Source organism: Lissotriton vulgaris, chromosome 1_1 (genome assembly GCF_964263255.1).
Source record: "Lissotriton vulgaris chromosome 1_1, aLisVul1.2, whole genome shotgun sequence".
NCBI lineage: Eukaryota > Metazoa > Chordata > Amphibia > Caudata > Salamandridae > Lissotriton > Lissotriton vulgaris.
In genome coordinates, this window is record NC_141685.1 from 545942886 (window position 1) to 545958050 (window position 15165).

General features: G+C 50.6%; 1 protein-coding gene across 1 annotated transcript in view; it reads right to left on the reverse strand.

Moving 5' to 3' along the window:
• BTBD8 (BTB domain containing 8) overlaps positions 1-15165 on the reverse strand; it is a 541977-nt gene that overhangs the window by 255086 nt on the left and 271726 nt on the right. The window contains exons 10-11 of the mRNA XM_086953936.1: positions 11932-12114; positions 948-1085 (exon numbers count right to left, since the gene is read on the reverse strand). Coding sequence (XP_086810062.1) covers positions 948-1085; positions 11932-12114 — 321 coding nt within the window. The remainder of the gene's footprint in view (positions 1-947; positions 1086-11931; positions 12115-15165) is intronic.

A 15165-nucleotide genomic window follows, 5' to 3' on the forward strand; every position in this document is an offset into this window, starting at 1 on the left:
GGCACAATCCCAATCGATTAACTCCTTTGTTCCTGCGGGGGTGGGATAGGAAAGGTCACACTGCCACATAGGGACTACCTCCATCGCTATTTTCCTTTCGGTGCATACATGACTAACATTGCTAAGTTTCAGAGTTAGCCGCTCCGGCGACTTGCTAAGTGGCTTCAGGGGCTGCCTTGGGTGTTGCCCTTTTCATTGTGGGACTCCGATGTCACCTCTGTGGTGTTTGACAGGGGATTGGTCTGTACCTGAACGTCTTGATGTTTCATTCCCAATGTGCCATATTGAGAAAGGAACTGTTTCTTGTGCTGATTGATCTGCTCGGCTGTGCTCGCAATCTCACCGACTTGAATCATTCTTTGTATGTTGCTGACCACTTTTTCTTCAGTTATTGTATGATTTTCCTTTTTCTTTCTTGTCTCGTAAAAAAGCAAAAATGTACCATTGCATTGTGTCATTCTGTAAGTTTGCAATCCCACTGTGATACATCTCATTATTGGCTGTCGACTCGACTTATACCTCTCACTATTTACCATGTTGCATATGTATGTAATAAATGGATTGCTTTCTTGTGCAATAAACAGATTTACAAAAAAAAAAAGACACCAAGTAGGATGGTACTTGAGGTAATCGATTAGGCGGATGTAGGCCACGTGAAAGCTTGGGCTGCCCTGATGATCTGGAACAACTCATGTTTAGAAATGCAGAAGGCGGGAGAGAGGTCATCAGGTCTAGCAATGCAAAAAATAAACATTTAAATAGAAACCTATTTTAATAATCTCGAAACGTACCTTTGCTTAGGTCAGGCTGAGTTCGGTGAAAGGACTCCTTTTAATTTTTCAATAACCTTAAGCCTTATGTTGTTTAATTAAACATGTTCACATAATAAATATCAGTTACTTTTCTTGATGTATTATACAAGTGATGCTAAAATGGGGGAGACTTACCATTTCATTTGCAGATACTAGCGCCATTAAATCATCCAAAGCAACGAAAAGCAAGCAGCTACTTTCAAATGAAATGCTTTTCTCGATTGCACAAAAAATCTGTTCCAGGAGATAGGGCGTGCTGCTCATTCCTTGAGCCTAAAAATAAAATGTACACATGTTAACGAGGTCTGCACTACAATACGTGGCTGATGAGTTACTATCTAGTAGAGAATTAGTGAACATATTTGAGACGTCTTGGTTTGAATTTTTTATAAGGGAAATCAGTGCTTTTGTAAAACAAAATAAGTGTAAGAACTATCATCAGGAGGCCACAGCAGCTTGCACCATCCATTTTCCCTGCCGGCGCTGTTGATAGTAACAACACAACTACTAACCATTACACTCCTACAAGCGTGACAATTCCGATGTTTTCAAGCCTCCAAAGCTATAAGAATGGCTTTGACAGAGGTAATAGTCATTTCTAATGTAAATCGAATAAATAATTACCGGTTGTTGTGGTCATCTCTAAATTTTCCAGACATTGGTCCTTTATGATCAAGCGGTCACTGGTTTCAACATATGAAATAAGTCTGGATGCACCGTAAACACAGAGTTTGGGCTTCCACCCCTCACGGTGACAAGCTCCACATTCAAAATATGGGACTCTGTAGCGCTTAGGGCAGGCCTCACAACCTTCCCTTCCTCCATGACCCTGATTCTAGTCCACCCAGACTTCATCTCAGGGATGGAACCAGAAATATTTTGGCGATGGCGAGAAGGGGGATGTAAGCGAGTGGGTTGCCTCTTCGACGCTAGGGGTTCATTCCCTTTGACCAGCTAAAAGCTGCTTATTCCTTAGCATACTCGGACCACATACAATATTTACAATGGTGACACTGGCTGACAGGACCAGAGAATAGACAAGAGGTAGGGCGGCCTTTGACCCCTTTTGAGAAAATGGATAATGCTTAAAACTGACAATAAACGCCTCATTACTGAACTATATGCAGTGCTGGGCAAGGAGTTTTCACCGACTAAATCTAATGGGCAATTGAGATGGTAGGTGGAGCTGGGGAGAGTTCTTTCTTCCAAAGAGTGAGAGGCTATCTTTTACAGAGTACACCTCACAGCACATAACATGGCCAAAACCGAAACTGCATATAAAATTGTCTTACTGGTACCTGACCACAGAGAAAATTCAAAAATGGAAGAATGGAGACAGGGGTGCGGGGACACTAGAAGACTACTCCATCTTCTATGGCCGACCCCAGGGTTGTAGGCAGAAAAGCTGTGATAAGTAAGCTATATGTTTCATTGGCCGCTGCCAACCCCCTGGGTTGTGGGCGACTGGCTGTGTATTGTCCTGAATCAGCTTTAATAAACAGAATTGTTCCATAATTTAAACCAGAACAGTTTTTTGCAAAACAAACCTTACAAGAAACGGTAACTTTACAGCATTTAGAGGCATATTTATAATCTGCCTCGACATCGTGTCCCATGGTAAAAGCCTTCATATGTGATATTTGGTATATTATGTTTTTTCCATCATGTTGGTGGTGGAGGGGGTTGGGGGGGGGGGGGGGCGGTGATCGCTGTAGGAGAGTAGGGTCTGCAATCCTATGGTCACCCCCGATTTTTTGCTTTTTGCTTCACTGGTTTACGACTTTCCCTGGCTGTGGACCTGCTAATCAGACCACAGCCTAGCTGTCCCTATCTAAAATTGACAACCATGTACCTTAGGTGCATATCTAATTGGATACTGAGTCACCTTATCAGTCCTTGTACAGTGTACCTTAGGTACCCAGGGCATAGGTGCACTCAGGGCCTACCAGGGGCTGCAGCATGTATTATGCCACCCCTGGCTGGCCATCTAAATCTGACACAACTGGCTGATCAATCAGCTGGGGCAAGGTGGTGTAATCTCCCTTTGCTTTAGATATAGTATCCCTATATCTAACCCTAAAATGGACACATATCCTCCTATCAGTCACTCCTATGGCAGGCCTTATCAATCCTGAAGGCAGAGTGCTTGGAATTATGTGAGATGGTGCTCTAGCATGAGCTGAGCCTGTCTGCAGCTTTCGGAACCAAGTCCTTTAGCTGTTTCCATGATAACACTATACCATATACTCTTAAGTGCATTATAATCCTCGCGGTTGTTGCCAACTTTGGTATAGCATTATCAAAACATGTCGAGTAAGGTGTCATACGAATTGGACGACTACCCCCTCGCCAATTCTGGCGACGGGGGTAGCATTCCACCCTTCTATAGGGACACGACATGTATGTAACTGTGAACCCCGGTTAAAGTTAACTCGAGCCTCAGCATCACAAAATGGATTCTGCCACCACAGACACAAGTCTGACCTCCTGCTGCTGGGAGTCCTTCCAGCGAGGGAGGCTTGGACAAAGGGTTTCCTGCCTTGGGAGGTGCTAGCACCACCCCAGACAGGACTTTGTGTATTAGTTAGGACAGGGCTGAAAGGAATGAGACATGCCTGGGGCACACAAGGTGTCCCTGTGCATACTCCGGTCTAAACCAGTTCCTGGGGCACCCCAGCCCCAGAGCTGGCGCAAGACAGGAAATGATAGGTTCGTGTAACCACCCCCTTCCTGGTCCCACCCAGAGGAGAGATCTAGTCGTAGTACAGCCCCCTTTAGCCGGATAAAGGTAGGAGCTGGTCCCATTCCAAATTAGATTATCCTGAACAACTTTACAAGAAGAAACTCTGCACTTCGACGTTCTGCTCCACAGAAGACTGAAGAAATCTCCCTTGTGGGCAAGTAGTGTCCACCCTGCACAAGCAGGCACCATCAGCGTCCAGCGGCTTCCCTTTGTCGTCTTCCTGCAAGGATCCAGACTTCAAAGCCCGACGAGACCCGGATTCCCAGACCTCTCCGACCTCTACCTACATCTGCAGCACAGCTGAGATCTGTGGGTGCGATGAGACACGTGGGACCGGCCATCTTGAAAGAAGCAGCACTTCGCTCCAGCACGACTTCTGAGGTATCCTCGTCCAAGTGCTTTGGCGACTGAGAAGCCCCGACCCCGAGCAGCTCCTGCATCCACGAGATCTGCGTGGGGCCCTTTTTATTTTTTTAATTTGTTTTTATTGCAGAATTAGAAACCATTGCATACAATTGCTCAACCAGTACACTCATGGTGTCCCCCCGCATCAATCGTAAGAGCGTAGATCATACACAGCCATTCAGCCCGCATCCCGGAGGCCGGGCGGCACAGCGTCCCAGTTAGTAGCAAGACATCATGGTGAGCGTCCCTGAGGGACAATGGTCGAAATCTCTTTACGTATCTGCATTTTACCCCCCCAACCCCTAACCTAACCCCAACATCAGCCATCCTAGTCTAACATTCCAGTGCTACGGAGCCGCTACAATCCCGTTCCCCGTTCCCTACGGGGGCCTCATCATGTCCGTCCCATGCGCCCCTGCCGCCTCCCGCTATCCACCCACGCTCCACAGACCCAGTAAGCAGTCCCAATCCAGAATCGCTGCCGTATCCAATCTGCCTCCCGGCTCCTAGCCCACCCCTCAACAGCCCCTAAACAACCCCTGGTCCCACCCCCCCAGCAACCGCTAATGGTGTGTGCCATGTTCCTGACTCTTGCATGGGTCCCGCTACAGATCCGCTGTTACCCCCGTACTGGTAAGCCTCGCAGTGTCCTCGGGTCCTATCCATTCAGTCCTCATCCTCCACCAATGAATCACGCAGAGCCTGCACTATCAATTCCCATGCACGCGCTGATTCTAAGTTCTTTTCATTATCAAGCTTGACAGCCTGCCTCATTCGGAGCACACTCTCGCACTTGGACCACCTCAGCAAGTCATTCGTCCACCTCCTCACAGACGGCCCCTCCCTGGACTTCCAGTGCCAGGTAATCTCTCTCTGCGCCAGTATCAGCCCTAGGTCAATAAACTTACTTGTCACCTTAGTGTGTTTGGTGTGTGGGAACCAGAGCAACAAGCACGCCGCCATATCAAACTCCACCTCCCTGTCGGTCACTGCATTGAGAAGTTCCCCTACCTCCGCCCAGTAAGCCTCCAATTTCGGACAGCCCCAGAACAGGTGATCCATATCCGCCTCCGACGCCAAGCACCTCGGGCACCGCGCTTCCTGCACCTGGAAGTACCGTTTGATCTTCTCCGGAGTCAAATAGGCCCTATGCAACACAAAGAAATGCACCTGCTGGAAGCGCGCGTTCCTCGTGCCCTTCCACGTACGCTGAAGAATATGGCTCCACACCGTGTCCGGAATGGGCCTATCTATGCTCGCCTCCCATTTCGCTTTCAGCCCCAGGAGCGGTTCCAGCCCCTCATGCAGCATCCTATTATGGAGGCAGGTCACCGCCTTAAAGGTGCCAGCGGCCATCACCACGTACTGGCATGCCATAGTCGTGTCCGGCTCAATGAGCCCCCCTCTCCAGTGCTTCTGAACGGCCGCTACCACGGCCGCATGCAAGAGGAAAGCTCCCCTCCGGCAGCCCAAACTGTTCCTGTAGTACCCCGAAGGGCACCAAGATCCCATCAACATACAGGTCCCCTACCACTTGCAGTCCCGACTCCTCCCATTCCGACAGTGGGGACCAATCGCCCCCATGCGGCAGTGCTGTCAACATGCCTATCGGTATCTCCGGTGCATACGGTCGGGTCGCCTTCGCCCTCCTCAGACTCCTCAGCCAGCATAACCTGAGCGTCCGCTCCTCCAGTGAGGCCTCGCAACTCCAGTTTCTGCTGCATAATGATATAGGCCAGGACGTGGCGTTGTATCCCCAACTCCCGGTCGCTCTCCGGCCCTCTGAACACCCTTGCCACATGCTGTGTAAGAACCTGAAGCTGCGCCGCCAAGTAATACAGCTCAAAGTCAGGGACGGCCATCCCCCCCTCAATCTTGGGGCGAAGCAACGTGTTCAGTGCCACTCTACGGCGGCCATGCCCCCAAAGGAAGTCAATAACCATCGTCCGCAAGTCCCTAAAGATCCTCTGAGGAATCCAAATGGGCAGCGTTCGAAAATAATATAGGAGTCGCGGAAGCGCTACCATTTTCAACAGAGCAATCCTACCTAACACCGTCAGGGGAAGGGATGCCCAAAAGGACATACAACCTCTCAGCGCCCGCACGCACCGTCCAATATTGCCCTCTAATAGGTCCGCGGCCTCGTGGTAGATACGGACTCCCAAATAAGTAAAGCAAGATGGCTCCCAGACCACCCCCATGTCACGTGCGGGGCAGGGCGCGTCCGCTCGAAGCGGGAAGACACAGGTCTTCGCCCAGTTAACCCTGAGGCCCGACAGCCGGCCAAACACAGACAGCATTTCCACTGCCCCTTCCAGAGCCCGTTCCGTGTCCTCCATATACAGCAGCAGGTCATCCGCGTACAGTGAGATGTGGTGCAGCTGCCCACCGCTTACAATCCCTGCATACCCGTTTCCCGACCTGGCATGCACCGCCAAGGGTTCCATCGCCAGTGCGAACAAAAGAGGGGAAAGGGAGCACCCCTGTCGCGTTCCCCTACCAACTGGATAAGCCGCGGATACCAAATTGCCCAGGCGTATTCGCGCCGTTGCCGAGGTATACAGCACCTTCGTCCACCTGCGGAACCCTTCACCAATACCAAACCTCACTAGCACTTCATCCAGATAGACCCATTCCAAACTATCAAAAGCCTTCTCAATGTCTACAGACAACACCGCCTGGGCACCGTCCGTACCCACTGTACCATCCAGTATCCCAACCAGGCGACGAATATTTAACGCCGTGCTCCTCGTGGGGATAAACCCCGCCTGGTCCCTATGCACCAGGCCAGTCATGTGTGGGGCCAACCTGGTGGCCAAGATCCGGCTCAATATCTTGTAGTCCACCGTCAGCATGGACAATGGCCTGTAGGACCTCACATCAGTCGCTTCCCTGCCGGGTTTTAGCAACGGCACTATCAGTGCTTCCCTCATTGATCCGGGCAGACCCCCCCAACCTGTAGGCCTCCGTATACACCTCCAGCAGTCTGGGCGCCAAACTATCAACGTACTTCTGGTAGAACTCTATCGGTAGGCCATCCACACCGGGCGTTTTATTCCTCGCCATGTGCTTAATGGCCGTCCTGATCTCGGCCAGCGTGATAGGCCCACCTAAGTCTTTTGCATCGTCATCATCAAGGACCGGAAGCTGCCTTGACTCCAGATACGCCGCGATTACTTGGGCCTCTACTCCCAACTGACTCTCGTACAGCTCCGCATAATAGGCCCGAAAGCACTCCAGCACCGCCGATTGGGAATACACCGTTCCCCCCAGTGCATTTTTGATGCTTAGGACCGGGCAGCCTCTAAGTTCAGGATTAGCAAGCCTGGCCAGGAGCGTACCCACCTTATCCCTTTCGGCGTGCGCTCTAATGGCGTATTGTCTGTAGTCATAGCTCCATAACCGTTCCGTTTCGGTGGCCACTACCTCCTTTGCCTCCAGCAACCGGGCCTGCAATTCCGGTCGGTCCGGCCTACGCCGCTCCAGTTCCCTCAGTTTCTCCTCCGCACTGGCAAGCACATTCAGCACCGACAATCGAGCATTTGAGAACCTACCCAAACATACACCTCTCACCACCACTTTCATCGCATCCCATTCAGTGGACCTGCACGTAGCTGTACCCTCATTCTCACTAAAATACTGATCAATGCCCTGTTGGACTGCATCACTGAACACCGAGTCCTCCAGCGTGTCGGGCCGGAGCCGCCATGTTGGAATCGCGGTACGCTCCCGCTGCCATTGGACATGCACCAGCAGAGGATTGTGATCCGAGATGGTTCTGGCCAGATACTCCGTATGAGAGACCAATGGGGCCAGGGACCCGCCACACAGTACCGAATCAATTCTAACATGTAGATCATGGAGTGCCGAGAAAAAGGAGTAGTCCCTAACATCCCTGTGTTGTTCCCGCCATACATCCAACAGCCCCCACCTATCTTGCCAATCCTTCCTATGCATGGCCAGCTTACGTACCGGGGAGTCAACAAGGGGAGGGTGAGATCTGTCCAAGGCCACATCCGTGATCGAATTAAAGTCCCCCCCCAATATCACAGGACCCGCTAGGAAGGAGGCCAAGGACCCAGATAAACCATCGAAAAAGCGGGCCTGATCAACATTTGGAGCATACACACAGCTGAGAACCACATCCCGACCATATAACCTCCCCTCCACCGCCACGTATCTGCCCTCGGGATCCACCAATTGATTCAGCACCCGAAACGGTATCCCTGCTCTCACCCATATCAGTACCCCTCTAGCAAACGCTGAGTAAGTGGTGCCAAAAACCTGACCCCGCCATCTCTTCTGTAGTGCGGTGCATTCCTGTTTCGTTAAATGAGTTTCCTGCAACATGGCAACCTGAACCCCCCTCCTCACCAAATACGCATGCGCTTTGTGACGTTTGACCATAGTTCGCAGCCCTCGGACATTCCACGTCAGGCATTTCAAGTTAGGTAACGTCCCCATACCAGCATAGAGCGATCCAGTTCAAATGCAGCCAGTCAATACCCACACCATAGCAGTTGCCCCCCCCGAAACAAACTATTGAAAAGAAAACTCCCCGAACCCCACTCCCCAGGACAGAGCCCACAAACCCGGTGTCAGCCCCGATCCAAACCTTAAACCAAACACACATCCGACTAACCTGTGGTCGCCACCACAGAAGGCCTTAAGGGCCCTGGGGGGGTGAGTTATCGCCGACCCCGGCAATCGGAGCCCGCGCCCCGCGCTCTCCATCCCGCCATGCCAACGCTGCACCCTGCCCGGTGACCCACCCAGCTCCAACAGGATGCCACCCTACCAAAATCCGTGTCCAAGTCCCAATGAAGAATCAGCCATGAAAAATCTCTTTAGACGTCTGGGGGGTGACCACCGGCCCCTTCGAGCTCTCCGCCTCCGAAAGTTCCTCTCCGGTCCTGCCGCCGTCGTCGCCAGAGTCCGTCGCTGCCAGTTCACTCTCCGGCTGCGATCTCGTAATGGCCGCCGTCGCTGCAAGCGCCTCTCTCTTGTCTGCAGCCATTTGGGCTTCCCTTTTCTCTCGCTGACGCCTATTGCGGGAGCGGATCCTTTGGGACTGCCGGACCTGAGGTGGTTTAGGCCGATCTCGCCGACTTTTGTGATTCCTGTCCGTGCCAGCTCGGTATGATTCCAACCACAGCCATGCTTCATCCGGGGTCTGAAAAAAGTGCGTGGCCCCATCCAGGATTATCCGCAGCTTGGCCGGGAAGAGCAAGGAGTACTGGATGCCCTCCTCCCTCAGTTCCTTTTTCACTGCCAGAAATGATGCCCTATTCTTCTGGACCGCCTGTGTGTAGTCCGGGAAGATCGTGACCCTGCTGTTTTCCACCTCATATGGGCCCGAAGCCCGAGCTCTCTGGATGAGGAGGTCCCGGTCCTTATAATGAAGGATCCTCACCACCATCGTTCAGTGGGGGCGGCCAAGCGCTGGCGGGCGAGCCGGCACCCTGTGAGCTCGCTCCAATGTAAAAAAGGAAGTAAGTCCCTCCGGTGCCACCACAGTCCGGAACCATTCCTCCATGTAGGCCACCGCATCCTCCCCCTCAATCCGTTCCGGCAGGCCTACGACCCGCACGTTGTTCCTTCTGTTGCGGCTTTCGGCATCCTCCGCCCGTCATTCCAACATGTCCAGCCGGTTCAGGATGTCTGTTATCTTGTGTTCCGCGGTCACTACCGCCGGTTTCAGGTCCAATAATAGCTGTTCATGGTCCTTTACCTTATCCGCTAATTTGGCATGATCCGCTCGCAGGAGCCCCAGCCCCGTAGAGACCTGCGCAATGTCCTGCTGCAATGCCTCCTTGGTCGAGGTGATAGCGTCCAGTATGGCATCCAAGCGCCGATGTAGCCTCTGTTCCTGGTCCATCATCGGCGGGGGGGCCTCGCCAACCTGGGATAGTGCGGCCACGTCCTCCTGGCCCCGCTCCATGGTGGTCGCTCCCCCTGCAGCCGCCATCTTAGGTTGCTCCGTCGACTCTACACGGGCGGAGGGCCTCGCCAGGTCCCAACAACCACTGTCCAGTGGGACGTGCGTCTCAGCAATGATTGCGACAGAGTGCCACCACAATGCCCGCAACTCCAAGGATCAGAAGGACCAGCACCGTCCACCTCACTGCCACCAGATCCGGAGGGAGGGGGAGGGGGGAGAAGGAGTAGAGACGAGCGGTCGCCCCCAATACCCCGATCAGCTGCTGGGCACCAAACTCCCCGCCTTCAGGACCGCATCTACAGCTCCCACAACTCCAATCTCGTAGAAGCGGGCCACCCCGCCAGTCGACGCCAATTCCACTCAGTTTCGGTTTCCGAGGCCTTCGACCCGCGCCGCCGCCATTTTCTTCACACTCCAGGCAACACCTCGGCCGTCGTCTTACGAGGTCCCCACGGGGCCAGCGAACCCCAAAGTGCTTTCCGCCGCTCCCCAGTGGCTCCCCAACTCTTCGTAGGCCAGTCACACCGACCAGGGGTCGCTCCGGGTGCTGATTTCAGGAGAATTAGCGGGACCCTGCGCGGAGCTCCAAGCTCACGCCGCCATCCCGATCGGCGTCCAAGCCACGCCCCCCATCTGCGTGGGGCCCTTCTGCCTGTTTGCTGCTCGATGCGTTGTCTGGTCACTTGCCGGCTGGCTAGTGACCTCCTAGACGATGAAATCTGAAATCTTCACTGCTGGTCTGGTTGCTCCAGACTGGCCCTTGCTCCCTTCCAAAAGAGGAGCACCTCGGACCCTCCTGGTCCACTCCAGACGCAGTTTCCACTCACCGCGTGGGTTGCCTTTGCCAAGGCCTGTTGACTCCGAATCCGAAGCCGATACCGCCGACAGCGAGAGCCTGCGTGGGACAGCTCGTGCCTCCATCCTGGTCGTCTAAGACACCACCTGGTCCACGTGGCTGCAGAGACAAGCGTCCACCTTCACCTGATCGCGACGACGACATCTGATTCCACTCCTGGTTCCACTCCAGTCACTGGCTAGTGACTTTGAACATTGTTCCCTCTGCTTTCAGGTTCTTCTCTTCACTGATCCACCCTTGGATCACACCGGACATCTTCCTCCTGACCGCCTGCAGCATCTTTACCTCCAGGCTCCACAGACTTCAACGCCGGAACCCGACACAACTTGACACCTATGCACCCGCAGCCTGTGGGCATGGTAATAGGAGCGTTTTTCGGTGCTCAAGGGTAGCTTGACTCTCCTAGTGTCCAGTTCCACAGTCGTTTTAGTTCTACCTAGTCAGGATTGTCCGTACTCACCTTTTTCTTGAACTGTACTGTCCATAGACACTGTTACGCATCTCGCGTGTGAGTTCACACTCTGCACACGCGTTCCGTGGGCCTCCTATTACCTACCTAGAGTTAGTATAGCGTGGTCCCAGCGATCCTACAGCCTCTGGACAGCTCCATTCCTTTTATCGACTTTCACATTCCACTTACTTAGTATATGGTTTGTCGTGCCCCTAGGGCACCATTGTAATTTGTGCAACTTAAACGTATTTTTCCTAAGAGATTGTCATGTGCTTAGCCCTCTGATCTCATAAAGAGTTCAGAGGTGTATGTTAGTTAATAAATACTTGTTTATTTTCATAATAACCTGTGTGGTGTCCTTTCACTTGGTATTCAAGGGGTTATATGTGGTAAAACAGCTGGCTTCACATGCCAAAAGAGTTTAGCCTAAGACTGCTTTGTCCATGCTACCACTAGGATAGCTGGTCTAAAAGGTTGACTTACAACCAATCACCATAAGGGTTGTTTGGACTGATACAAGGTGATCACTAGAACTAGTGAGCATCATATATCAGGCCAACTTCTCACAAGCGCCACTTCAGCTTTTTGTTTTTGTGTGTCGATGTTAGATCATACGTTTAAAATTAATAAATATATGGTTTTGTTTTTTTAAAAGAGCCATATTTATGTTGCAGCACAATGAGAATTCCATTTTATAAAGCGATCACAGCATTATCAACTTACCTGTAACAAATTATAAAAGCTTTCACTTTTTATAACTTGAGAAAAGTTGGCAACAATAAAAACGATACATTTTTCTTGGAGTTGCGAAGCCATAGTAAGAGCTGTTTCTGCCCATTTTACTCCTGGAAGACTGCTGATTAACTTGTCACTTTCCATCAAAAGAAATGCGGCATTTTTCTGGTTCTGGAGGTATAAAAGGAAAGTAATTGTAAACATGGAAAAATAACGATGCTACTGAAGGAGAGAGCTTGAAATGTCTTCTGTCTGAAATACTTAAGTGTTTTAAAAGTGGGGTAGTAAAACACCACATTATACATGATTGCCAATAAAATATTCAGCTTCAGCAAGAATAATGAAACGTATACATTGTTGGGGAGAATAACACTACATATTAGATGCCATTACACTACATATTCCAAAGAGTAAGGTGGTAGAGCAGTCAACGCTTATTCTTTGGAGGCGATGACGGCTTGCGCAGTAACTCATGCAAAGGCACATGTTGGAATTACGAGCTGTGCAGTAAGCATCAAACACCCCTGTCGTTTTCACCAGGTCATTTTTAGGTTACACCTGTGTACATTTAGTGGTGGAAAAAATAAATGTGCCAGCTAGGCTCCATTTTTAGGCAATAATTGCAATAGGTACTATTTATCACACTTGATAATCCCTGCTGTGTCAAACTTTACCAGGTGTGATCAATAATCCACCCTCCTTCGGGTCAATCATATGATACAAAAGGTCAGATTTCACAATGGGGAGGGGGATAAATTCTGTTCCCTGCTTGTGCAGGGAGTAGAACTCTTGTTAATTTAAGTTACATACCGCACCCTTGCAGAAGTGCCCTATCACATTTCAGCAGTTCAAGCCTGCTGAAAGTTACCAGGGGGAATGCATGCAGTAAATTACAAAACAGGTGGAACTCGGTGTAGGGAACTCAAGTTTGTAAGCAATGCCTCATTTTCCAATGGAAAGCTCAAAATAGAAGGCAGTTACTGCAGCTAGTAAATGCCACAAACCAAGGTGTTTTAGAAAAGGGGTGTGGTGATGAACAGAGTGTCTGAGTTAAACAGACCACTCTTACCCAGTCCAAAGATCAGGGCTTGATCCATCACCGTTATTTATCTCACTGCCCCATCCCAGCTCAGAACCTGGCTATATGCAAATCAGTCTGTCCCTGGCCCAGTGCATCATGGGAACAGGGCAGACTAAACTACCAAGCCAATTCTTCACCAGAAAGGAGACAAGCTACCGGGGACCGGTTTCTGGCATTTCAGCCTTCTTCGGCCCGGCTTGCTTGAATCCTGATGGAGCAGTGAGAAAGGGACTCATGTCTGAGTAAACCCTGCCACATCTATAGTGGCCAAAAACGATTTACGAGAAAGCCTGGCGAAAAAACCCGACCCCAAACAACATGACCGCCCTCAAGCACGCCAAGGTGTTGGCATTAATCTGAGGCAAAAATACCTCACTCTTTCCTGGTTAACTTGGAATGAGGCCCAAATCACTGACAAGATCTGGAAGGTCGAGCAATGCTTTGTTCCGGGATACGATTCCACACAGTTTTATAAGCCCTTAGTGGTAAGTGGTCATAAGTTAGAATAATATTGGAGTCCCTGGGACAAGGCTATGCTGTGGGGGGGATGATGGAGTAGTCTCTTACCTGTAACTCCAGTTCTCTATTAGGGGTATCTCTGTTATAGTCATAACCTAGTGAATAGTCCCACTCATGTGCGGGGACCCCGGAGCAATCAAAAATAATCTCTTAAGTTGTCTTCTGTGCAGTCCTGCATAGACACTTAAGAGAGAATTAAAGACAAATAATGCAGCCTATTCTTGCAAGGCTACACTGTCCAGTACTTCTATATTCAGCACAGTCTGCCGAGTTTCACCATAGAGAAAACTTCCCCCCTTCACAAAATCCTTGGAATGATAGAGAGGAAGGGATGGACAGACAAGCCCCCATAGGCTGCCATTATGTGGCTTGAAAAGGGATGCCGTGCCTTTAAGGAAACTTTCCAGCACTCTCGGTATCCCAGAATGCACAGCAACTCCCTCCACTTTCAGTTATTTTTGGAAGTGTATAAAGCTAGACCTGTAGCATTCAGTATTTCATCTTTTTCTCCACAGGGAAGGAGGGCGGGCGTTTATGACTGTAACAGAGATACCCCTACTACAGAACTGGAGTTACAGGTAAGAAACTACTCCTTCTGTAGTAGGGGATCTCTGTGTATAGTCATAATCTAGTGAATAGAATAGCAAGCCCATCCCCACAACCAAACCGGCGGTGGAGGAAAAAGACAACACCACTACTGTGCAAACAGATTTCGTAACGAAGCCTGCCCAACTTGAGCATCTGCTCTAGCATCAGAGTCCAGACAGTAGTGCTTCGCAAAGGTATGGACCGACTTCCATGTGGCAGCCCTGCAGATGTCTGCAATGGGAACATTACGGAGAAACGCTGTGGTAGCCGCTTTGCCCCTGGTGGAATGAGCCTTAGGCTTCCCCCTAAGGTCTTATTAGCCTTTTGATAACACAACTGGATACAGGACACAATCCACCTAGAGATGGACTGTTTAGAGGTAGCAAACCAGCCCTGACCGACCCATAGTTGATAAACAATTGGTCTGACCTACGAATATCTTTGGTTTTATCCAGATAGAATTTCAACACCTTTCTGACATCCAGGGAATGAAGAGACCTTTCCGCTGGAGTGGAAGGATTCTGAAAAAACATTGGTAAAGTTATAGTCTGGTTAACATGAAAATAAGAAATCACCTTAGGAAGGAACTTAGGGTGAGTACGCATCACAACCTTAGCAGCATGAAATACAGTATAAGGTTCCTGCAACACAATGCCTGAATTTCACTCACCCTGCGGGCCGATGTAATGGCCACGAGGAACGCCGCCTTCCAGGACAGGTGCTGCAGCGAAGCCTTATGAATAGGCTCAAAAGGCTCCTTCATCAACCTGGACAGCACCACATTCAGTTCCCACGAAGGCGAAGGAAGCCGAACAGGAGGAAACACTTTCTTCAAGCCTTCCAAAAAATCCTTTATCACAGGAACCTGGAAGAAGGATGTCTGTGAAGGGCATTTCCTGTAGGCAGTCAGCGCAGCGAGATGAACCTTAATAGAATGGAAGTTAAGGCCAGACTGCGCCAAATGCAAGAGGTATGGAAGGATGACATCTTCCTTGCATGTCGTCGGATCATAGTTCTTGGACGTGCACCAGATG